The 27344-nt window shown below is 39.4% G+C and overlaps 1 protein-coding gene across 1 annotated transcript in view; it reads right to left on the bottom strand.

Annotated features, from left to right (window-relative positions):
- The window catches only part of LOC132381175 (metabotropic glutamate receptor 4-like), a 1091809-nt gene that overhangs the window by 255423 nt on the left and 809042 nt on the right, over positions 1–27344 (bottom strand). Inside the window, exon 8 of the mRNA XM_059950466.1 lies at positions 21851–22786. Within this exon, the coding sequence (XP_059806449.1) occupies positions 21851–22786 (936 nt within the window). The remainder of the gene's footprint in view (positions 1–21850; positions 22787–27344) is intronic.

Below are 27344 nucleotides of genomic sequence, written 5' to 3'. Positions count from 1 at the left end.
TCAACAAACCAGATGCTTGGAATCGAATAATCTTGCCTGGTGTCTCAGGGCTGGGTATGTCTGCACCCACACCAACCTCCGTACCTTGCATTTCTTCTCTGCCACCTTTCCCACACCCCTCCCGCAGTGCTCAACCCTCACTATTCCCAACATCCTTTGGTCCTGCCAGATTTACAAACTTGCTGTCTTGTCCACATTAGCTTATACAGTACTGTGCAAAAGTCTTAGGCACCCCAACTATATATCTATGACTAAGGATTTTTCACAGTATTGTAACTCACTAAAAGTAGCATTGTAAGTTAATAGAGTGATGAAAAAAATGTGTAGTGCACTCACCTCACCAGTCAGGGCATTGAGGACAGGAATTAGGAAGTTATGATGTAGTTATGTAAAATGGTGGTGAGAATACACTTGGAGTATTGTGTATAGGAAAGGTGGTATTAAACCAGAAAGAGTGCAGAAAAGATTTACCAGGATGTTCCATGGATTTGGGAGTCCGAGTTACCAGGAAAGGTTGCATAGACTAGGACTTTCATCCCAGAAATATAGGGGATTGATGGGTGACCAGACAGAGAAACAGTATATAAGACAGGGTGAAAGTAGTCTTTTTCACAGGGAGGAGGTGCTACAAAAAAGAGTCATATGTTTAAGATCAAAGACGAGTAATTTAATAGGGTCATCAGGGACACCTACTTCACACAAAGAGTGGAGTGCATGTAGAAAGAACTGCAAGAACTTGTGATTGAAATGGATAATTGTGAATATCTAAAATCTACCTGGATGAGTATGTGGATAGAAGAGGTTCAGCGGGCTAGAGGGTCCAAATGCAGGTAAATGGGATTAGCTCTCTGGCATCAATATCAGCATGGAAGAGTAGGGCTAAAAGGCCTGATTCTGTGCCATATGACTTTATGACACATACCTTTAAGAGGTGATGTCCCAAGAAGATAGCATCTATCATTATAGACCCTCACTATTTAGAACATGCTTTCATCTCATAACTCCCATCTTGGAGGAGGTACAGGAACCTGAAGGTCCACACGTAATGAATTAGGAACAGGTACTTCCCCTCTGCCATTATGAACCCATGATCTCTACCTCATTAGGTTCTACTGCATTTGTACAAGGCCTTGGTGAGACTGCAACTAGAATATTGTGTGCAGTTTTGGTCCTCTAATCTGAGGAAAGACATTCTTGCCATAGAGGGAGTACAGAGAAGGTTCACCAGATTGATTACTGGGATGGCAGGACTTCCATATGAAGAAAGACTGGATCGACTAGGCTTATACTGACTGGAATTTAGAAGACTGAGGGGGGATCTTATTGAAACGTATAAAATTCTAAAGGGATTGGACAGGCTAGATGCAGGAAGATTGTTTCCAATGTTGAGGAAGTCCAGAATGAGGGGTCACAGTTTAAGGATAAAGGGGAAGCCTTTTAGGACCGAGATGAGGAAAAACTTCTTCACACAGAGAGTGGTGAATCTGTGGAATTCTATGGCACAGGAACCAGTTGAGGACGGTTCATTGGCTACATTTAAGAGGAAGTTAGATATGTCCTTTGTGGCTAAAGGGATCAGGGGGTATGGAGAGAAAGCAGGTACAGGGTTATGAGTTGGATGATCAGCCATGATCATACTGAATGGCGGTGCAGGCTCGAAGGGCTGAATGGCCTACCCCTGCATCTATTTTCTATGTTTCTATTACTCCTTTCATTTTGCACAATTTGTTTATTTCTGTAATTAACAAAATTTTACACATTTGCACTGTACTGGGGCTGCAAACCAACAAATTTCACATCCTATGCCAGTGATAATAAATCTGCTTCAAATTCTACAACTCTATCACTAATGATTAAAATCTGAAGGAATGGACCAAATCCTATGAAAAGTTCTTGCAGTTGCTATCTACTGGTTCTCCATATCTGATAAGCATTTCAGAATAAAGATGACTTCTGGATTACTTCAAATATTCAGCTCAGGTGAAGCAAATTTATGAGATGACATTTCTTTCTTTTCTGTAAACTACACATAAAATGGATGTTGTAACCACATTGCTCTCAGGTCCCATCCATCAGGAAATTGTTTCAGGCACCGTCTGTCATCATTCGTCTAATGCATGGATCATTTCAGCATCACACTTACGGAACATGATTTTGTGCAGCTTGTTCTAGTCAAATCAAAAGGTTACAATCATAACCTTTATAAATAATTTGCAATAAAACAAAGGCTGAACCATATTGAAATTAGCAGACTCTTCATTAATCAAAATATTTGGTGGATATTTGAAATGTAACCTGATATTGCTGTGGGTAGGGGGAGTGGATGAGAAAGGGATGAGATTTGGAGGAAGGATAATCTGACAGAGGAGGTCATCTCCTAAAGGCCATAGCTTCATTATCTTCCATTTGTTTCATTTCTAACTTTTCTCAGTTCTGATAAAAGATGGTCAACTTAAAATATTAACACCCCTTCTCTCTCAATATATGCGGCTTGAAATTTTAACTATTATCAACAATTTACAACACTTGCAACATTTTGCTTTCAAAATTTTCAGCAGAATTGCACTGAATATTCAATATTAATTGAAAATGGTAAAAAATATCAGGCCATCAAACCCTCCAGTAGAGAACTAGATTATTCTAGAAGTTGATAACTAATTATTTAGAAAAAAAGTAAATTTTTAAAACTTTAATTCCTGTTCACTGGCAATTGAAAAAAAAAAGGAATTTGCAAGGAATTTCCAGGGGTTATATAATCCAAAACAAATGTGGAAGGCAAAAGATCAAGGGATTTCAGTTCTTCAGTAACATTCTGTGATTTTCTTTCTCCTTTGAAGATAATTCCTCAAACATCAAAGGGTTTAGACGAGCTTTTCTATGTGCCACAAACACCATTACTGAAGAACTTTGAATATACTCTGGACTGAAATAGAATTCTTAATATTTGTGTTGTGTATATGTGAAATTAATAATGGTGTGTTATTCCAAGTGAGTTATATGTTTGTCAAGGTTCATTAAGGTAGATAAATTGCATACAAAGTCAAAGGATGAAAATACAGGCAGATAGAAATCAGTAATATCATTCAGCATGATGTTAAAATGTGAATGTTCAAATTTCCTAAACTGAACATTGCATTAATTTTGTCCAATTCATATAGGAGAGATGAGAAGAGAAACTTAAAATTTAAATGTTCCAATGCAATAGCTTCAGAATATTTTATGAATAAGAATAGAGCTTGATGTTTTCTCTCATCAATGTAGCTACAATATATTTGAGAGAGAATTATCAACATGGGGTTAAGGTCCAATCATCAGTTCGTATGCACTGAAATTGGAGCTGCCTGGTCAGTAACTTTACTCTTGGATCTTCCACTCTTGTGTTCTTAAGCTTTTATTATTATATAGAATGGGAATAAGGTGAGTGACTGTACACTCACTACACAATACTTTTTTCTGGAAGACTGAGTTCTCTGAAAATGTAAGACAGTAAATAGCAGTTTAGACACACAGTATTTTTGGCTACTTAATATCAGTTTGTTTTGAAAAATAAAACTGTATTCATAGATCACAAAATGATTACAGCACAGAAAGTGGATATTCATCCCATTATGTTGGCCTGAGTCTATTCTGGAACATTATGTTTTCCTGATCTCAAGGTTGCATCAGATCAGAGAACAATTCTTTAAGTTCTTGCATCCAGTGCTAACTTCAAAAAGGCAAGAGTCAGATCATCTCTAAGGTTAGCAAGAGCTACACTCCCTCATGCTATTAAAGAATGAATACACACAGAAAATTCAGACACCTTGGAGACACCAGGCACACACAGCACATGTGGTAAAATATATAATAAACCTTAACTGATTAAAGGTCCACTTCGCGCGTTATCGATAGTAATGCCTTCCGTACTGATGGGCAAAATGCTTTCTTTGCATGATCTGATGCACTGAACGATGTGGCATCAAGGAAAAGTCCCTCTCCCCCTGGGGAAGGGGCTTCAAGACAGCCACCATCATTCTGGTGCCCCAGAGAGCGGTGATAACTGGGGTAAACAATTAAGGCCCAGTGACACTGACTTCAACAATCATCAAGCGCTTTGAATCACGGTTGTGCATCATATAAAATGCCACTTTCCAGCTTCATTGCACCCATTCCATTTCACCTACGGCTCAAGTTGGTCCATTGATGAGGCCATAGCTTGAGCCTTCAACTCTGTCCTGTCCCACCTAGAAAATGATGCCTCATACACCAGGGTGTTGCATATAGACCTCAGCTCAGCTTTTGACGTGAACATCCCACAGAAGACGGTGAATTAACTGTTTTCATTGGGACAACAGCTCCAACGGATCTGTAACTGGATCTTGGATTTCTTGATGGAAAGACCCCAGTCAGTCCGAGCTGTCTGCAACATCTCAAGCTCCATCACACTGAGCACTGGTGCCCCCCACCACACCCCCCCCCCCCCCCCCCGGGGCTGTGTGCTCAGCCGGCTGCTGATCTCGCTACTGGCTCACGACTGCGCTGCCAGATCTAGCACAAACCACATCATCGTGTTCTGTGATCATACAACAGTGCTTGGCCTCATCGGCAGCAATGATGGGTTGGCATACAGAGAGGAGGTCGAGAGGCTTGTTGAATGGTGTGGAAGCAGCAACCCAAGTAACAATATGGATAAGACAGAAAAGATGATTGTGAACTCCCGAAAGGCACAGGCTGACCACTCTCCCTTACACATCAATGTTTCTTCTGTGGAAAGGGTGATGAGCACAAAATTCTTTGGTGTGCACATAATAGACGGACTTACCTGGACCCACAACATTTGCTCACTAGTCATGAAAGCACAGCAGTGAATGCACTTTCTGGAGAGATTGAGGCGTGCAAGGCTCTCTGCCCCCGTTCTAACTTTCTACAGGAGCACCATAGATATGTTCCTCTCAGGCTGCATCTTCGCGTGGTAGAGAAAACTCAAGACATCAGAAAACAAGACTCTATGGACGATATTAAAAACTGGCAAGAGGATCACTGGGGTCTCCCTCCTCACTGCTTGTGACGTTTTACTGGGAGTGTTGCAGAAGAAGGGCCTGAAGCAGTATTCAGGATCCCTACCACCCATCCCACAACCTATTTGACTTACTGTCACCAGGAAGGAGGTACAGAAGCATCAGGAATCAGACTGCCATACTGGGTAACAACCTCTTCCCTCAGACTGTGAGACTGTTAAATACCCTGCCAGCACTGAGGTCCTGTTACTAGGTCAAAGATCTGTTTACTGATAACTTGTCCTGCACACTCTATGCATTGTGAATTATAGTTAGAGTATATTGTATGAATCTATTTATGGTCATATTTTGGTTTACTCTATGTGCAATGTATGACATATGTGTTGTGGGTGTGTCGTCATCTGGAGGAACCTGGTTTAGTTTGGTTGTATACATATACAGGCAGATGACAATAAGCTTGAACTCGAAACTAAATGTCTGGTGTTCTGCTAAGAATATTCAAGAAATGTCTTAAAAATAGTACTTTTAACTTTTTATTTAGGTTTTTTACTTCTTAACTTAAAAGTACTTAAAGTACATTGTAACTTATTAACATAGTCTTTTTAAACCTTTAACTTCATTAGCAAATAGTATATTTTAACTATCACCATAAAACACTGGAGTACGGTAACAGTGAGGATGGATATGCCACTGCATAACACAAGGGTATAGCAACTGGTGGGGATAGGCTTGTCACTGTTAACCACCAGTTAAACTATAATGGCAGATCAGATAAACGGGACATAGCTCTGTTCTGATTTATGCTATGACAATTAAATACCATTCAGTAAAACCAAATGGTGCCTGAAGTCTGATATTACCAAAAATAAATTACACCACCTAATTTGTATTGGTACTGCACTAAGGTGTCAAGGTTCTAAATTATTAGAGAAGTGCTAATGAGGGAAGCTGACTCTTAGCTTTCCAATTGGCATTTAAAATATTTTATCTCATTAGTCCTAATTAAAATTCAAATCCAAAAGAAGGCTAATCAGTGTGCTAATCCAGTCCACCCCGAAGTCAGACCCTATCAATCAGCAACTATTGCTTATAATAAGTTTTTTATGCAATATTGATGTACTTGGTCACAGACAAGGACATGATTGGCAATGTCTATTCTCAAATGTCCCTGAACAATGCAGGATGTTAAGAGTCAATTGCTGTACCTGGAGTTACCTGTAGGCTGGATATCATAAGGACTGCAAATTTCCTTAACTAAAAGATCCGTTAGGTTCTTATAATAATCTTGTCATTTCCTGACCAGTTATTGAGCTCTGACCAGGGACCAATCTGAACATCAGAAGTTTGAGAGGAGGAGATTTCATTTAGGTCCCACTGACTGAGTCTAAAAAGGCAGCAATGGATCGCGGCTGTGTAATTGAGCTCTGACCAGCAAAAAAAAAGTTATTTTTTCCCTTTGTTTTTTTCATTTCTGCTCAGTTAGGACATAAGAACATAAGAGATAGGAGCAGGAGTAGGCCAATCGGCCCCTCAAGCCTGTCCGCCATTCAACAAGATCATGGCTGATCCAATCTTCACTCTAGTTTTCACCGAATCCCACAAGGCAACAGTGCCAACCAACAGGGCACCGTGCCACCCATTTTATTTTATTATTCATCCCGCCCAAACCCATGTGATCACCCGGGGAAAAAAAAACGATTTGCCAATTGAGGAGAAAAAATCTGGAAAATTCCTCTCCGACCCATCCAGGCTATAGAAAACTGGTCCAGGAGATCACATGGCTGATCTAAACCTAGCCTCATGTCCACTTACCTGCTCGCTCACCATATCCCCTAATGCCGTTTTTATCCAGGAAAATGTCTATCTCCGTTTTGAATTTATTGAGTGTAGTAGCTTCCACAGCTCTCTGGGGCAGTAAATTCCACAGCCCCACTACCCTCTGAGTGAAGAAATTTCTCCTCATCTCAGTCCTGGAACAGCATCCCCTTATTTTAAGATTATGCCCCTTAGTCCTAGTTTCACCCATCATTGGGAACATTCTCCCCGCCTCCACCCGATCAAGCCCCTTCACAATCTTATATGTTTCAATAAGATCGCCTCTCATTCTTCGGAACTCCAATGAGTAGAGTCCCAATCTACTCAACCTCTCATCATACATCAACCCACCCATCCCCGGAATTAACCTAGTGAACCTTCTCTGCACTGCGTCGAGAGCCAGTATGTCCTTTCCTAAATATGGACACCAGAACTGCACGCAGTACTCCAGGTGTGGTCTCACCAATACCTGGTACAACTGCAGTAAGACCTCCCTGTTCTTATACTCCATCCCCCTAGCAATAAAAGCCAGCATTCCATTGGCCTTCTTGACCACCTGCTGTACTTGTATACTAACTGTTTGTGTTTCCTGCTCCAGGACCCCCAGATCCCTACCAGGACAGTGGAGGTACCAGGCAGGATGGTTGAGTGCTCCTCTTGTGGGATGAGAGAAGACAGGGAGTCTTCCAGTGTCCCTGACAACTACAACTGCGAGAAGTGCATCCAGCTGCAGCTTCTAACAATCCGCGTTAAGAGCTGGAACAGGATGAACTCCAGATCATTCAAGAGGCTGAAGGGGTGACAGATAGGGCATATAGAGAGGTAGTTACACCCAGGATGCATGACATAGGAAAATGGCTGACAGTTAGGAAGGGGAGTGTGTTTAAACAGTCAGTACAGAGTACCCCTCTGGCCATTCCTCTCACCAACAGGTATACAACTTTGGACTCTGATGGGGGTGGGGGAGGGGTGACATAACCAAGGAAAATCACAGTGGTCGGATCTCTGGCATTGAGTCTGGCTTTGTGACTCAGAAGGGAAGTGGAGAGAAGAGAAGCATTGTGGTTATAGGGGATTCATTAGTTAGGGGAATGGACAGGAGGTTCTGTGGGTGAAAACGAGATTCCCTGATGGTATGTTGCCTTCTGGGTACCAGGGTCGAATCCTCAGCATTCTTAAGTGGGAGGGTGAACAGCCAGAGGTCATGTGTCCATGTAGTTACCAATGACATGGGTAGGATGAGGGACAAGCTTCTGCATAGGGAGTTCAGTGAGTTATGCCAGGTTTAAGGGCAGGAACTTCAGAGTTGTGATCTCAGGGTGCTAGATGCTAGTGAAACCAGAACTAGGAAGATTATACAGTTTAACACATGACTAAAGAGTTGGTGTAGGAGGGAGGGCATAAGTTTTTTGGATAATTGGACTCCCTTCCAGGGAAGGTGGAATGTGTACAGAAGGGACAGATTGCACCTGAACTTGAAGTAAACTAATATCCTAGTGAGAAAGTTTGGTATTGCTGTGTGGTAGGGTTTAAACTCGAGAGGCGGGGATGGAACTAGAGTGCCAGAACAGTTAGTGGAGAGTTTATGAAGGCAGATGTTGGTCAGACCTCAGACATAGTTGGAACCAGAAGATTGAGCATGGTGCACCTGGTGTTCCGAGCTGCAGATTTTTCAATGCATGAAGAATTGTAAGCAAGGCAGATGAGCTCAGGGCATGAATCAACACCCAGAATTACGTCATCATTGCCATTAGTGAGACTTTATTGCAGGAGGAGCAGGACTGGCAACTCAATATTCTGGGGTTCCGCTTTAGGTGTGAGAGAGTGGGAGGGATTAAATGAGGAGGGGTGGCATTACTAAACAGGAAAAATATCACAGCACTGCTCTGTCTAGAACTGACTGGATAAGTCAATTAGTGAGGCATTATGGATGGAACTGAGAAATAAGGAAGGTATGAGCATGTTAATGGGGCTATATTACAGACCATCCAACAGTCCTAGGGATTGAGAGGAACAAATGTGTATAGAAATTGTAGACTTTTGCAAGAAACGTAAGTTTGTTCTCGTGGGTAATTTTAACTTTTCACATACTTACTGGGAATCCCATACTGTAAAAGGACTAGATGGAATAGAGTTTGCCAAATGTGTTCAGAAAAGATTCCTTCATTAGTACGTAGAAGTCCCAGTGAGAGACCGTGCAATACTGGATCTGCTATTAGGGAAAGAGACAGGGCAGGTGACAGAAGTTTGTGCAGGGGAACACTTTGCATCTAGTGCCACAATATCATTAGTTTCAAAGTAAATATGCAAAAAGATAGGTCTGCTATGCTGGTTGAGATTCTAAATTGGAAAAAAAAAGTTTTGATGGTATTGGACATGATCTGGCATTGTGGGATGGGACAGGCTATTTTCTGGAAAAGTTGTAATTGGAAAGTAGGAGGCTTTCAAGAACAATATTTTGAGAGTACAAAACTTGTATGTAAGATAAAGATAACAAATGTAGGAAACCTTGGTTTTCAAGAGATATTGAAGCCCTGGTTAAGAGAAAAAGGAGGTGCATAGCAGGGCAAGTAGGAACAAATGATCTGCTTATGGAGTATAAGAAATGCAAACAAACACTTTAGAAAAAAATCAGGAGGGTTAAAAGAAGGCATAAAGTTGCTCTGGTGGACAAGGTGAAGGAGAAGCAAAAGAATTGTAAGGACAAAATTGGTCCTCTGGAAGACCAAAATGGTAAACCACGTTCGAAGCAAAAACAGGTGGAGAGATCTTCAATGGGTTTTATGTATCTGTATTTACTCAAGAGTGGCAAAGTGGCCTCGACTTCATGGACCCTGCACAGATTACAGAGAAGGAGGTGTTTGCTATCCTGAGGCAAATTAGGGGAGATAAATCCCCAGGGCCTGACAAGGTGTCCCCTCGGATCCTGCAGGAGGCAAGTGCAAAAATTGCTGGGGCCCTAACAGAGATTAGTTAAATCATCATTAGTGACGGGAGAGGTACTAGAGGATTGGAAGATAGCCAATGTTGTTTCGCTGTTTAAAAAAGGCTCTAAGCATAAATCAGAAAATTATAGGCCAGTGAGTCTGACATCAGTTGTGGAAAAGTTATTAGAAGGTATTCTAAGGAACTGGATATATAGGTATTTGGATCGACATGGACTGATTAGGGATAGTCAGCACAGCTCTGTGCATGGTGGTTCATGTCAAACCAATCTTATAGAATTTTTTGAGAAAGTTTCTAGAAAAGTGGATGAAGGCAATGCAGTGGATGTTGTCTACATGGACTTTAGTAAGGTACTTGATGTGGTTCTGCATGGGAGGGTAGTCAAGAAGGTTCAGTTGCTCAGCATTTAGGATGAAGTCGTAAATTGGATTCGACATTGGCTTTGTGGGAGAAGCCAGACACTGATAGTGGAGGGTTGCCGCTCTGACTGGAGGCCAGTGACAAGGTGTGCTGCAATGATCAGTGCTGAGTCTGTTGTTGTTGTCATCTGTATCAATGATCTGGATGATAATGTGGTTAACTGGATCAACAAATTTTCAGATGACACCAAGATTGGGTGTGTAGTGGACAGTGAGAAAGGCTATCATGGTTTGCAGAGGGATCTACATCAGCTGGACAAATCGACTGAAAAATGGCAAATGGAATGTAATGCAAGTGTGAGGTTTTGCACTTCAGTAGAACCAAGCAGGGTAGGTCTTACACAGTTAATGGTAGGGCACTAAGATGTGTGGTAGAACAAATGGATTTGGGAATACAGGTCCATATTTTGTTGAAAGTGGCATCACAGATAGGGTTGTAAGGAAAGGTTTTGGGACATTCTCCTCATAAATCAAACTACTGAGTATAGGAAATGGGATGTCATGTTGGAGTTGTAAAAAACGATGGTGAGGATTAATTTGGAGTATTGTGTGCAGTTTTTGTCACCTACTTACAGGAAAGACGTAAACAAAGTTAAAAGAGTACAGAGAAAATTTACAAGGATGTTGCCGGGTATGGAGGGCCTGAGTTGTAGAGAAAGATTGGAAAGGTTAGATCTGTATTCTTTAGAACATAGAAGATTGAAAGGAGGTTGGATAGAGGTATACAGACTTATGAGGGGTATAGAAAGGGTAAATGTTGGCAGGATTTTTCCACTGAGGTTGAGTGGGACTACAACAAGAGGTCATAGATTAAGTATGAAAGGTGAGAAGTTTAAGAGGAACATGAGGGGAAACGTCTTCACTCAGAGGGTCATGAGAGTGTGGAATATAATGCCAGCACAAGTGGTGCAAGTTTGATTTCAACATCAAAGAGGGGTTTGGATAGGTACAAGGATGGTAGGGGTATAGAGAGCTATGGGTCAAGTGCAGATTGATGGGAGTAGGCAGTTTAAATGGTTTCAGTATGGACTAGATGGGCTGAAGGGTCTGTTTCTGTGCTGTACTTCTCCATGACTGCGACTTTTTTTTTACCTATTCTATCTTTTACTTAGTTACTCAAATTTGAATTCCACAGCTGCTATGAGTTCATACATCTTGATCAGTGGTGCAGTCTTGATCATACTACCAGTCCAGTCACTAAACATTTCATTGCTTAACAAGTTATATAGTGTATGGCTAACTCTAACTTTTGATGTCAATAGTATTCATAGATATATTTAATGAAAACAAGTACTTAGTATATTTCTAAATACCTGAAGTCTCCTTCTAATAGAAAAAGAATACGAAGTATTCACTATTGTCAGCACCTTACTTATTCATAAACTGAATCATTATTTTTTCAGTTGAATACAATATATAGGTATCACATCTAGTTTAATAAACTCCTATTTTGAACGGGTAGTCCATTTATTGCTGTACTTGTCTGTTAGAAGTATAACATGAAGGGAGGTATCTGCTTATTTCCTGTAGAAGGAGATGGTACACACAGTAAAAAGGCTTGAGCCTATAAATACAGAAAATGCATCCCAAATTTCATGTATCAAGCATGGGTTGACTTTTGTAATATGTGAACATGTGTAGCAATACAAAATGTAATTGGTCCTGAAATTCCAGGGTGCTACAAGTGTCACTATATGCTATTGAATTAAGCATGTCTGAGAAATAGCTCAAAGGCTAAATCTTCAGCTTTTTTTCCATGTTGGTCCTTTGCCAAGATATGGAATAAATCTCCTGGTATAAATGAATACACCCAGCTTGGTTTAGCCACAGATTTCCAGGGTAGGGAACCATGTGGCCGAGAATATGGTCAAAATGAAGCATAGTTTCAATGGAATGGCACAGACTTAAAGATGGGGTGTTGAAGATAATGACTGATTCTAGCTAGGGCTTTAGCTTCAAGCTTCCTGACTTGCTGAGTTCCTCCACCATTTTTGTGTTTTGCTGAAGAAATGTCCATCTGCATTTCAGTCAGGTGAAATAAATCTGTCATTCCTTATGTGGAGAAAAAGAAATAAATCCCCATCTGTAAATTTATCTATTGGTTAAAAAAAATGCTTTCACAATCAAAGGGTAAAATTAAAAAAACAATCTTTGAGTTCAGATGATTAAATTTAAATTCAAGAAGATAAATTGTATTAATTGAATAGATCTACTGTTTAATTTTTTATTAGCAACATGTGAAAACACAGCATGGTATTTAAAATTTAACAAATCAAGCTACTGTTTGTTTAATGTGGTATTCACTTATTGACTCTTCTATACCCTTGGAAGAATTTATACATAAACTGGGTAACAGTCAACCTATGAGCAAAGAAAAATCTTTTCTTGTCAGTTCTAAATATTTATTGAGACTTTGACATCCAATTCTTGACATGTTTCCTCCCCACACCAACAGAAACATTCTCTTCATATCCAATGTGTCTAGCCCTGTCAGAATGTTGTATGTTTCAAAGAAATCTTCTCTCATTCTGTTAAATTCCAGTGACTACAGATTTATTCAGCCTAATCTTTCATTATGTGACAGTTCAGACATGTCAGGATGCTATCAACTGAATGCTCACTGCACTGCCTCTATGGTCGTATCTCCTTTGAGTAAAGAAACCAAAGTTGTGCACGATACTCAAATTGCAGTCTCACGAACATCTTGCATAATTGTAGCTAGGCATCTTAGCTCCTGTACTCTGATCATCTTGCAGTGAGGACCTGCATACTATTTGCCTTCTTAGGTGCTTGTTGCATATGCATGTTTGTTTTCAATGACTGGTGTATAATAACATTGATTCCCTTTGCATCTCACCATTCTCCAAATCAGCACCATATAAATACCAGATGAACGAGAGATGATCGCAGAAGGCATGATGGTTTTCTAGAGCTTTGGCTTTCTAAAAATGCAAACATTATTTAACGGTGCTCATGTATTCAGCTGGCTAGGAGACCCCCCTGGCAACCTTGAGCAAGGGCTTCGTCCTCTCTCGCCTCTCAAGAGCTGTCTGAATTCTCCTTTGGAATAGTAACTTTCTTTCTCTGCTCTTCGATCATTTGTTGTTTGGTCAATGGAACTCCCAGATGACTCAAGGAGTCTAGCAAAATTTTGTCATGCCTCTATAAGGGCTGGCTGCTAGGTGAAGTGCTTATAACTGAAGATCTTGCAAGACATTAAAACATAATATGAGCTGAGAATGATGTTGTGGTGTCATACAAGGAAACCCAAGAGAGCTTGGGAACAAAACTGACCCAGCATTCTGTTGCACATGGAAGCTTGGCAAATGCTGTTCTAAGTGAGAATAAGGTTGACAAAAGAGAGGTGTTACGCAAGGGAACACAGCAACAATATTCTGGGAATCTCATAAATAAAGATGGAATGTTTCCAATGATGTAATTACATTAAAATGTCTTATTTTTGCACACTACCATGATATTTTCTATTGCTTATTTAGCTAAAATCTGTTGACAGATTAAAACAGTTGATTGAAGTGCTAATAGTTCTTGGGACAAAAGTGTAAAGTTGCAAGGGAATCGCCTGTACATAATCACAAACCTTTCAGGAGGAGAGACTATTCGACAATTTACATATGGAAATCATAATGTTGTTGACACAGGTAACCTTAACCCATGACATTACTTTATTATAAATACACTTGTTTGCAAGCTTCATTTGTGAACGTTTGTACAGAACAATTTGCTGCGATAGAATGATTATGATTGGCTTGGCATTTGAAATAAATCTCAGCACATTGATGCCAAATAACAAAAATCAATGTAATTAGCCCATTAGGGATTATCTGCACGTTTGTTTTATGTAATTTTTTTAGACTACTTTGAAAAATTATGTCACTATACACTCAGTAGCTTCCTGTACACCTGCTCACTCATCAGCCAATTGGGCCACTGCAACTCAGTGCATAAAAACATACAGACATGGTCAAGAAGTTCAGTTGTTGTTCATACTGAACATGAGAATGGGGAGGAAATGTGATCAAGGTGATATTGACTGTGGAATGATTGTTGGGGCCAGGCGGGGTGGTTTGAGTATCCCAGAAACTGTTGATCTCCTGGGATTTTCAAGCACAACAGTCTTTGGAGTTTACAAAGAATGGTTCAAAAAGCAGAAAAAAAACAACCATGGATATGTCAGAATGAGAATTGAAATGTGTGGTCATTGGGAAGTTCCGCTTTTGGTGGATGGAACAGAGGTGCTTGACATCTGACATGTTGGTCCATGGTATCCTCTTGTGCCACAATGAGGCCACCCTCAGGATGGAGGAGCAGCACCTTATATTCTGTTTGGGTAGCCTCCAGCCTGGTGGCATGAATATCAATTTCTCCTTCTGGGAAAAAAATATTTTCCCTTCCTCTTCCCTCTTCTCCTATTCTCCACTCTGCCCTCTTACTTCTTCTCACCTGCCTATCACCTCTCCCTGTGTGCCTTCCTCCCATGGTCCGCTTTCCTCTCTTATCAGATTCCTTCTTCTCCAGCTCTTTACCTTTCCCATCCACTTAGCTTTACTCATCGCTTTCTCGCTAGCCTCCTGCTCCTCTCCGCACCTTATTATTTTCTTCTCCTCTCTTTTCCTCTCCAGTCATGAAAAAAGGTCTCAGCCAAATCTATTAACAGCTTATTCGTTTCCACAGATGCTGCCTGACCTATTGAGTTCCTGCAGCTTTGTGAATGTGCTGTTTCCAATATCTGCCAGACTTCTTTTGTGTATAATAAGTGATTTTTTTTTTGATAGCACTTTCTCTGACCTCAGTAATTCAAAGCCAGTCATTGCTGTAATGAAAAGACAACAAGCACCCAGAACAGAATTGTGAAAATTACCAGGTCAATATACCAAAGAGAAGTCTGTTCTACATCCATCTCAGAAGCTGGATTAACATCGCATTGAAATGATAACACCTTCAACCCTGCAAAACTCTTAGTTTTGATATGACAGCCTCCATTTTGGATTCAGTGCAGTGAGAATCAAATGCACAACTAAATATGTCAGGGATGGAAGTTAGAGAAGTCAATGTTCATGCCATCAGGTTGGAGGCTACCCAGCCGGTATATAAGGTGTTGTTCCTCCAAACTGAGTTTGGATTCATTTTGACAGTAGAGGAGGCCATGGATAGACATATCAAAATGGGAAGAGGACTTCTATAACTTCCGTTAATGCCCCTCCTCCCCTTCTTACCCCATCCCTGACATATTTAGTTGTTTTTTTTTCTCTCTCTCTCTGCTCTCTCTGCCCATCACTCTGCCTGTTCTCCAACTCCCTCTGGTGCTTCCCCCCCCCCTTTTCTTTCTCCTGAGGCCTCCCATCCCATGATCCTTTCCCTTCTCCAGCTCTGTATCACTTTCGCCAATCACCTTTCCAGCTCTTAGCTTCATCCCACCCCCTCCGGTCTTCTCCTACCATTTCGCATTTCCCCCTGCCCCCACTACTTTCAAATCTCTTACTATCTTTCCTTTCAGTTAGTCCTGATGAAGGGTCTCGGCCCGAATCGTCAACAGTGTTCCTCCTTATAGATGCTGCCTGGCCTGCTGTGTTCCACCAGCATTTTGTGTGTGTTATTTTAACTAATAAGATGTTCTTTATGAAATTCATTGCAACGAAGTATTAATCAGATCTACATCAGATCAAAAGGCGATTGCACAAATTATCCAGACCATTTTCTTTCAGTGTTGTCTCTACTCTGTCATAATATTTATTTCTCATTAAAACAAGAACCAAAATCAATCATTCCTGACAAACATAGATAACCTTTAAATAAAAAGGTGCCAGCATACAACAAAGGAACAGCCAAGCAATTTAAAGTGATCATATATATATAATAGAGGCTAGTCACAGAGTGTTTTTTATAGAAGCATCACAAAGATTTATGAGGTCTGCTTCTTATGATAGCCTTTATGAGTTTGAGGAACAAACCAAAGTGATGTCTACATTTATAAGGCTATCTATCTTCAGGGACATTCTAAGCAATAAATCCCAGGAGGGTTCTCACTTTACAATGTTTGGACGAATGCACACCATGATGTAATTACTGTCTGATTTTGGAATAATAGTAGAGTAGCTTATAGACAGTAATACCTCAGTAATAGTTACTAGAATTTTCAGCTCTTTCCCAATGTTGCATTCCATCTCCATGGACTCTGCTTGGGCTGCATGAACCTTTGCTGATTTGTCTCTTGTACTCATGCAAAATGACAGTTAAGAGCATTGTGGGAAGTCAGTCAGCTTTATAAAGGTGCACTATCAATGGCATATATGCTACAGGAGCATAAATGCTGCCATACAGATAAATGTAAGTGGGCTGGTGAAGGATGGTGGTAGAAAGCATGGATTTGAGGAAAAAAAAATCTTCTCTTTGGAATGGCCCTATGCCATGACAGACCCAAATCATAATGAGCTAAATAGCAAAATGACACCTATATTAATATAACTTTTGACTGGTGTTCCCAGTCAATTTTGGGCATCTTGACTACCCCTTCTTCACTGCTTAAAACATTTTTTGATTTTTACCTTTTTCTTGTTCTGACAAAAGATCATCAAAATGAGATAATAATTTGGTTTCCCTCTCCACAGAAGCTTCTTGTCTAAATGAGTATTTCTAGCATTTTCTTTTTTTATTCCAAATTTTATCAAGTACAATATGAAGAAATTTAAGTTAGATTCTTCACTTGGATACTTATTGTCTGTCTTAAATATGGACTCATCCACCATATTAAACCTATTCAAAAATGTGTAAGAGTTCCACTGAATTTCCTGATAAAAGAAAAATAGTGACACACACCGCTGAGCCATTCTTGACACTTGACAATGATCTACTTAGGTACTTTGACTAGGTACAGAATACTTCAGTTCATCTATATATACAGAAAAGACACTGAAATTTGATTATTATTAATGCATTGCTGTCGACCATGGTAGTATTTTTGACATGCATAAATATTATTTCCAGTAAAACCAAATTAATTTTGTTAGAATGTTTTGAAACTGATATTGCTTATTGCATTTGTCACCATTTACTGGTTAGATCGTGTAACATAAACTCTCTCAGTGCTACAAGTGTCTCTGAGTTTGATATACTGTACATGTGTGATCCAGCCTGATGTGATTGTTCTAATTAAAGCAGGCAATGAATTATACAAAGAGCTGTATGTTGTACAAAAATCCTCTGTTGCCAGACATCTTCAACAATCATTATACAAATAAAACGAGTGATGTTAGGTGCTGATCCTTCATTAATTCACAACACTTATACAAGGTAATAATGAAAGGTCCTTGACCTGGAACATTAATTCTATTTCTCTTTGATACTTAGCAACATGCTGAGTGTTTCTAATATTTTGTTTTGCTTTTATAAAATTATAATATGTTTACTTGTTTTTCCTCTGTCTTACCATTAGTCTATATGTAATGCTCACCCAAGTTACTACTTTCTTGTTTAAAGAAATGATGTATAGATATTAAGGTTTAGAACTCTTCTAGGAAGATTGCGCCTGTTGCTCTGCATGTGACAGAACTTTGAGAGTCAAGTGGCAGATTAGCTACTTGAGGTGGTTGTAATTGACCTTATTGAGGATGCATCACTTATGTTTCTGACGCTAATGCACTAATAAGATTGCTGCCTATTAAAAGCTAAAAGAAACGGTCATTAACCATTGCTTAGAAATTCAATCACTTTGTGTTTTTCTCATTGTTACACAACAGAGTCAGCCACAGAGAGAGATACACATGAAAACAGGTCCTTTGACCCACATGACTGCCCTTTACTTTAATCCTCCTCTAAACTATTTTACTCTCCACACATTCCCACCAACAGCCAGAGATCTTACACTCACTATACATTAGGCCAATTAACTTCTCAACCCAAGTCATTGAGATATGAGAAGAAAACAGCCTACCCAGGGTAGTCCGTTTAGTCACAGTGAGAACATGAAAGCGCAACACAGAGAGCACCAGAAACCAAAAAGGAGTGCTGGACAGCAAAATGGAGGTGAGGTTGCATTAGAAGAGCAATGTACACACATCAGGCCTGTCAATTGGCATTTTCTGGAGTGGCATATGGTTTGAAACTGAAGATGCAAATATTGAACTCAGATCACCAGGACATAAATAGCCATTTCCATATGCAGAGAGTTTGCTGACTCTGAAGTAGGGATTTCTTGAGGACAGAGAAGATATGCACTGAACTGCAAGAGGAAGTGAGTGAGTACAATACAGGAGTATTATTTAAGAAGAACTTGGATAAGGTCATAAACAGATGGGACTTGGTGGGATGTGGTCCAAATAGAGGAAGTTCGGACTAGGTGGGTGGAAAACATGATGAAAATAGACTGGTTGGGTCAAGGCGAAAATATTTTAAATGAAATGGAACTACCCAACTTTTATAGCTCTCTTTGGGACATATAAATTTGGAAGCTTGAAACATGTGTACCAAAGCTTTGGTGGTCTTGAGAATAAGTATTGTAGTATTGCAGAACAGGAAGAAAGCTGTGGGAGATCTTTTGGTATCAGTATGTGCATGGGAATGCAAGCAGAACATGTGGTTGATTGGCATGAAAACATTTAGTCCTGTTGGTCAATGGCAGTTTTGTCAATGTGGAAAACCAGCCTGATATTTATGGCTCCAGGGATCGAGATTCAATCGTGGCCTGAAGGGCAGTTAGTGTGGAGTTTACTGATTCTCCTGGCGACCATGCTTGTCACCACAATCGAACAGTCTCATCACAGTAACTACTGTAAATTAATCCTAAATGCGGTAAGAGGTAAAGAAAAAAACAAAGGAGAAATTGGTGGGCATCCAGCAGGGAATAAATTGCGGATCTACTGATGAGTGCTAACAGAAATGGGATAGATAGGGTTGCTATGTGGGAGCTCTCATGCACTTGATGTACTAAATGACATCCTGCTTTGTCATAATAAGCATATGAAGACAATTAAAGTATGGTGTTCACAAAATGAAAGAGGTTAATAATTCATTGAATGGTGCCTGATTCCAATTTCCACTCGTACTCCAGCTTCAAACTGTAATTCATTTGTGGAGAGACAAGGGTGACTAAAGGCATTGGCCTTTGATTGCAGTCTATGCATAAAGAGAACCACAGTAAATTCATTCCTCTTCACAAAGTCTGACAAACTTATGACAAAGAGTACATACTCTGAAATAGTAGACAAATACTGCTGAGGATAGACATAGATGTTACAAATGGTTCAATTAAGCAAACTGAATTGTTCAAACATGTACAGACATAAGTAAACGTATTGTATTGGCATTGTTGGAGATTCTTCAGATATAGTAATGTCAAATATTTTTATATCCCTGAAATCCAGAACAAAGGGAAACCTAGAGCTTAAATTGACATTAATATACTTTAACAAATCCATATTAACCCCTTGTTAAAAATGCTTTTGCCAATGATTTGTCATTACTCACTCTGTATACATCATCTCCAATTACTCAAAAACACATCAAAAATATAAAGCTGATGCTTGATTGATGTCACTAAAGGTAAATTATCCAGTGGCTCATGTCAGACCAATATGATCATGAAGATTATGTTCTTATAGCCGAGACTGCACTGCCGAAAGGTAGTCATTAAAAGGCATCTGCCTGGTCAGTTTTCTTGTCAACTTTTATGCAAATCACAATGCACAAAAATAGAAAACTAAGGAAATGGAATTGGTGCCCAGGAATACAGTGTACATTGTTGTGCTTATCTGGTCTTTACTGAATGTAAGTGCATTAGATACAGAAAGAACATGCAAAAAAAATTCCAAACATGTACCTTGCATAAAGTCATAAATTTTTAAATATGGATGCAGTTTTCACAGAAATTGAGTTACACAATCACATATTCTGAGAACTTTCAAGCCAATGAGGTTTTACAAAAACAGTCAGCATAAGGACAGATATGCCTTCTCCAATGAAGCTATACTTAACAGGTAACAGATGTCAAGTCATATTTGTGTTAACCCCTGAAGCTTCGATCAAGTTGTTTGAATGAATGTTAACAGTAATTAATTAAAGTGAGTAATAGCGCTCAGATGTTGAGGAGATTCAAACTGAGATCATTCCTAATCACCACATTAATCAAATATAGTGGAGTAAGTTTCCCATGCCAATCTGAGATGAAAAGCTTCACTCCAGCCAACAACCCTCATTAGGAATTCTGCATACTCTACATCTCATTTTCTGACAATCTGAATTAAAACTATCATCTCTGTTACAATTTTGTAGTGAAAATTGTGACTACAGTCAAAATATAAATCAGGAAAATTACTTCTAATTCCTTGTTTTTACATTTTGTTCTTAGAAAGGGCAGGACTGAGTTTGCTGGATAATGTTGGTATGATTTTGACTGGCTCTCCCATTAAAATCAAATTGAATTGATCCTCATTCAGCTAAACTTTAAAATCACAGCTGCCTAGAAATTCACTTCAGTTAAATACTAGTGAATATGTATGCAGCAATGCTTCTAAAATTAAATTGCATTCAAATCTGGAGAACCAAAGCAAATTCTACTGTATTGGCTGATAGAGAAAAACTTCCTGACATCTTATAATTGGACAACACTTTCTAGAAAGCTAGAAGATGAATTTCTATTGTTACACTGAACATTCAACACTTGTTAGCTATTTGCAATGGTGAACCCTTTTGATTTCAGTAAGTCCAGAAAGGAATTACATAAATGAACATGTAGAGGAAATAGTAAAACGGTTATTTTTTGTCTTCTCATGAATACAAGGTCTACCTATGGATAATAAGAAGAGGAACACAGACTAATAAATTGAGAAAGATTTATCAACAAATCATCATGTCCTTAGCACGGTGGCTTACGAGCAGCATTTTAAAAAATCTGTGGTGTTTGAAAACTAGTGGAAGAAGAAAAAAGGGTATTTGCCGTTGTTGATTTTCAACAACAAAGATCCTTTACATAACGAAACAAAATTGGAAGCAATCACAATGAATTTATCTGAATGTCTTAAACTGCATGGTGGTTTGGTTTTGCCATGGAATTCTGAAGCACATGGAGTTTAATTAGCTCTCCACACAGGGCCTAAACTGGCTTCAAATGCTGCTGTAATCACATACCAATGCAGGCAGAACCTAAGGCCTAGCTGGAAATGTGTTTACATTTTTGTGTCGCACTGCATGGTGTGCAAAGACGGAGCAACTTGAAGTCTCCATTTTGGGAAGCTAGAATGCATTGTATTGCACGGCTGTTCCCCTCCGATTTGGTGATAGAAGCAGGCTACATCATTGCTGGTGTGTAGCTTCCAGAACGGAAATGTCTGAGTGCCCACAATCACGCAGGTTATGCAACATTGCAAAACGGTGTGATGGAGCACAACTTCTATCTTGCTGTAAGTGTATAAAGACAACAAGGGAGATGGTTCTTGGTGTGGAAACAATGTAAATTGTCTGGGCACAGTGCAAATCTGAGAGATCTGACTCCCAGTCTTTTCATTATCTCCAAACACACGGAAGGCTCAACCAGACTATCTGCTGCCTCCCATTCTTTCAGAATCACAACATCACCATTAATTTAAATAATGTCACCTTGCACTAATCGCAAAGTGTATTTTTCAGATGCAGTATAATTTTGGGAGAAATATCGGTACTTACCTTTTCTGCAGACTGAGCAGTCCCAAAAAATATTGGAATGAAGGCTAACCAGACAATGCAGGTGGTGTACATGGTAAATCCGATGGGTTTGGCCTCATTGAAGGTCTCTGGTACCCCTCTGGTTTTGATGGCATACACGGTGCATGTGACCATGAGGAGCATGCTATATCCAAGTAAACAGATGAGAGATAGATCAGAAATATCACATTTGAGAATTCCACGAGCAAACTGGGGATTGGCAGTCTTCTGGTCGTCGTAGTCGATGTAGGAGTGGGGAGGGTCAGCAATAAACCAGATACAGACTCCCAACAGTTGCACTGAGATAAAACTGAAAGTGATCATAAGTTGTGAGGCTGGACTAATAAACCTGGGAGCAGTGACTGATTTCTTGCCTTGCTCGAATATCCGATAAATCCTGTTGGTCTTCGTGAGCAGAGCTGCGTAGCTGATACTCATTCCTAACCCAAGGAAGATGCGCCGCAAGGAACAGACGGTTACATCTGGCTCTGCTATCATTAGGAAGGTAATGGCGTAACAGAGGAAAATCCCTGTGAGGAGCACATAACTTAATTCTCGACCAGATGCCTTCACTATTGGTGTGTCGTTAAAACGTATGAAGGTAATGACAACAAACAATGTAGCAATGATACCAATAATAGCAAAAAATACAGGCGCAATTGCCCAAGGGGAATACCATTCCAGTTTAACTATGGGAATTGGGCGACATCCTGTGTGGTTCTCATTGGGTCGCATGTCAAAGTGGCAGACCTTGCAGTTGTATTTATCCACCTGGTATTGGTACCCATCGCACAGTTCACAGTGCCAACAGCAGGGAATGCCCTTAACAATCTTCTTTCTCTCGCCTGGTTTGCACGGAAGGCTACAAATCGAGGCTGGGACTTGCCGGGATCCTGACGGCCATTTCATTGTACGAATCTGGAAAAAAAAGACAGGTTAAAAGTTAATTCTGGTGGAAAACTATTTAAAAAAGTAGTAATCTTAAAATACATTTAGCATTATTAGTTTAATAGACAATGAGTGTGAACAATTCATAAAAATTAGAAATTGGAATTACCCCTCCTCCAGATTTCTATTATCAGTTATCTTGTTTTGAAAATACAATGGCTATGCTACCTATGCTACCTTCACTAACTTCTAACTTATTGTTCTTGAAGGTACAGAGGAAGCCAATACCAGCATACTATTCTAATAATTAATGTTACCTAGAGTGGTGAACATAATTGGAGAAAAAAAGAGCAAATATTTATTTGTTTTTTTGTCTTGTGTCCAACCTGAATCAATGTCATCTGAACGTTATGTTCAACATTGTAACACATGCTAAGCTGTTTCAATAGTTGACTTTATGACAATGGGTTGAACGAGCTAAGGCTTTGGAGTGAAGGAGAATGAGTGGTAACTTGATAAGAGATTTTTAGACAATAAGAGGCATAGATTGAGTGGATTGCTGGATACTTTTTGCCAAAATGGAATTGGGGAATACGAGGGGAAATCATTTTAAGGTGATTGGAGGAAAGTGTAGGTGGGGATGTTAGAGCTCAGTATTTTTACTCAGAGTGGTGAGTGTGTGGAACACAGAGCCAGGAGTGATGGTAGAGTCAGGTACACTTGGGGCATTTAAAGAACTCTTAGATAGGCAAATGGATGATAGAAAAATAGAGGGTTATGTAGGAGGGAAAGACTAGATTGGTCGTAGAGAAGATTAAGGGGTCAGTGTAACATCCTGAGCAGAAGAATGTGTACTGTTCTGTAATGTCCTTTGTTCTAAAACCAGAAATATCAGTCTTTAATATAGTACGTGAGCATGACAATGAATACAGCACTACTTAAAGAGCTATAATTATCTGGAATTATCTAATAGAATATGGGAAAACTGTGTACATAGCGACTTTTGGTAAATTACGTCATTGCCCTCCACCCCTAAGACTTTATGCACATAGACTGGGCATGCTGCAGTAACATCAGACTTTAAACATAGGTCAGATCTTTATTGGACAGAGAAGGGCTGCTCCATCATTAGTTAAAAGATTCAACAGCACCGGAGCCAGCTAACAACAGTAATGGAACCTTTATAATGTTCCTGATGACCTCCATCTTACAGTTAAGTCATTCTTCTTGCTTTTCAGGGTTGTGGGGGGAAGTGGAGAGAGAATAAAGGGCACCTGATTGCAACGCTCCCCACTTTGCACACGTCCTTTCTCTGAGAGACCACTTCCGTTGGCAGCCGGAGATGAGTGGTATCTACACCAATCACCCACTCTGTATATCTGGAAACATCTGTTCCCAATTGATATTCATGCTTTAACCTCTGATTTAAGCTGTTGCCATGGTGGGAGATTATGTTGTAAAATTTTTGATTCTTGCATGACCTGGCAGTTAGCATGCCTTTGCAGTCCAAAGATTAACATAAACTGCACATTGTGCAGAAATGGTTTCTTTTAGCCTCACATAAGATTGATCAGCCTAGCACATACAGCTTTTAATACCCAGAAGATATAAACAATGCCCTTTCAAGTAAAATTTCTGCTTAAGGAATAGCTACTTGTCATAACACCAAAGAGATGCTTTTTGAGAAAAAGCAACTTAAAGTAAGCATTTCAAAAAATGTGATGCTGAAGTGGTTTTACTTCCAAATTCAAACTTAACACTACTTGGAATTAAATATTTACACAAATGCTGCTGGTAGTTTTCAGTCTTTGTTAAGGATGTATAGTTGCCAAGGAAAGAAAAATGATAAGTAACAGTGGAAGAAAAATCTAAAGAGAGGCACAAATCCAGAACTGCAGGAAAGAGGCATGCAGTTTGATGGCTGTGAACACCATTTCATAAGGTAAGAGCAAGGTGTTTGAAAATCAAGAGACTTTTTCCTTGGAGAAAAACAGTGGAGATTGCCTGGCATGAGACACAAATAAGTTTGTCACAGCTCGTTGCACATTCAGGGCTTGGAAACAAGAGAAGAGAGATGAAATTACTGACGATGTGCCTGTCACTTGCTTATTAAGTGTGTATAGGCAACATGTTACCTTGAAATAAGTTCCAGATATAGAAATATAAAAACTGAGGGAAATCTGACTGGCTAGGAACAGCACTGTCCTTATGTTGCAAGCTTTACTGCCAGTGACACAACTCTGCTTTACCGACTCACAGCTAATGAACTTGTTTGTTTGTGATAGTTAGCAGACTAATATGTCAATGTCTGTGATCAAGAACTACTGACATGCTGTCTCTCATCGTATATTACTTGAACCATAAAACACTGTATTCCAGGGATTAAAAAACAAAAATACCATTGTTATTACTGAAACAAACATTATTGGGAAATATATTTTAATATAACATTCTAACAAGTGGATAAACACTGCAGTAAATGCATTAAAAGGGACTATCAAACAATAAAGGCAAAATAAACTCTTTCCCAGGCACAGTCTATTTCAAATTAATATATGCACAGAAATAAAAAAAAAAGCCAGATGAGGTTATCAATAAACTGGATGTGCTGGATGTTGATTTAGATTTAAGCTATCTGTAAGGCTTAAGCATAAGGCTTTCAACTGGCTAATTATTTGGAAACACTGAACGCCAGCCCAGAGGGAGTTTTGAGCAGCACCTGCTCTCATAATTCTGCTTTGCCTTTGAACTTAATGGGCATCTGCCCTCCTGGCACTGCAGTACTGCAGACTTGGATTGATAGCCTTACGTTTCCATGGGCAGCGTCCTTATCTCCTGCCAGAACCCCAACACAGGATCAGTGAAATCCCTGAAGAAATGGCTGAAATAACATTTTCTAATTTAAAAAATGCAAACAACTCCTGTAATATTTTAATAAATTCGGATACAGAAGAGGACAGTATGGTGATCTTTTCTGTTGACTTCTGATTGTATTGCTCCTGGCTTTGGCAGCAGATGAGGTCCTTATTGTAATTAACTGGGAGCTGGAATCAGGAATGTTAATCAATGCTCCACAGAGCCAATTGGACCTTAATGACATTTTCTGGCAGTTTTAAACATGGCCACAATGAAGCTCCTTCATATAGGGATAAAATATTCTTTTAACAATATTTGATATGGTAAGACTGCAACCATAGTTGTCTCGTTACAGTTTGGTTTCTGCTATTCATTATAAACAAGGAAAATGAATCAATTGAGTCGGTCGGAAAATCTACAAATCATTTAATAAAATTAGAAACATGGTTTATCAGGGTAGTGGTGACTCAGAAAACAATGATTCATTTCTGCCAAGATAGAATAGAAACAAAGAAAACCTTAAAGAATAAACATTTATCTGAACACCACAGGCAAGTGATAGTCTTCTGGGCAACACATTGTGAGTTTTGCAATATTAAATCTGTGGCAGGCAGAAGTCAACACTGATATTGCTCCAGCTCATAGCCTCTGAGTTCAGATGAAAGGTTATTTTCATCGGACGTTCAACTAGTGGTTCATTTCATAGTATATACCACAATTTTTGACACAATGAACAACCTAATGTGACTGTAAAGTTCAGTTTTTGCTGTTTATTAAATGGGTTTATTAATGAAAATGTATTTTGTTCTTCAGGAATACATTCAAACTATGAAGATGGATTATCTATGAATAATTGTTGTGGTAAATAAATGATTGGTAAAAGAACAGTTTTAAAGAAATAGCTACATTGAATTAATTGAGCTTATTTTTTATAAAATATAATTTCTGAAAATTCATAACCAACGAAAAATGTAGGTAATCAAAGACTGTGATATTGTTCTTAGTTCAGACATTTCTTACTAATTTTATGATATCTGCAGCTTTTTAATCAAACCTTTGTGTTTGTACTAAAATAAAAGATAAATAATTAGATGCATTCTAAAGTAAGCAAACTAATATAAACAGAAAACCTTTCATCTGAGTTCTTTGATATGATTGATGCTGCAAGCTTCCTTTGGTATTGCACAGAGTTCATATATAAGGTTTTGTTTCATGAATCTGACCGCTCAGGAATTTTAATCTACAGAGAGGCAACTGGTATCAGCAATATGTTTGAGCAATATCATCAGGGTACATGGAGCATGACTATCCGTCCTTCTGGACCCAAAAAATGTCTAACACCATGGAAAGCATCCTAGAATATGGGGAACGTGTACTTCCATTCTGATTTCAATTTCAGCTCTGTGCATGTTGTTGTCAGGCACGCCTGCCTTATCTGAAAATTCAGGAATTAATGGTACACCACCAAATATGTACCGTCACATTCTTACCATCACCCCAAAGGCATTGCTGGTATTTGTCATTCTCATCTGGTGTTGAAGAGTGGAAATAAATGCTGCTGCTGGTGACCCTGTGATGTCTTTCAGGAGGGCGAACCCTCGCAAAGAGGCAGGCCCCGATGGAGTACCTGGTAGGGCTCTGAAAATCTGAGCCAGCCAACTACTGGGAGTACTTAAGGGCATTTTCAACCTCTCACTGCAACAGTGGATGATCCCACCTGCTTTAAAAAGGC

Source organism: Hypanus sabinus, chromosome 25, assembly GCF_030144855.1.
Source record: "Hypanus sabinus isolate sHypSab1 chromosome 25, sHypSab1.hap1, whole genome shotgun sequence".
Lineage (NCBI taxonomy): Eukaryota > Metazoa > Chordata > Chondrichthyes > Myliobatiformes > Dasyatidae > Hypanus > Hypanus sabinus.
This window is presented reverse-complemented; position numbering and strand designations above follow the sequence as displayed.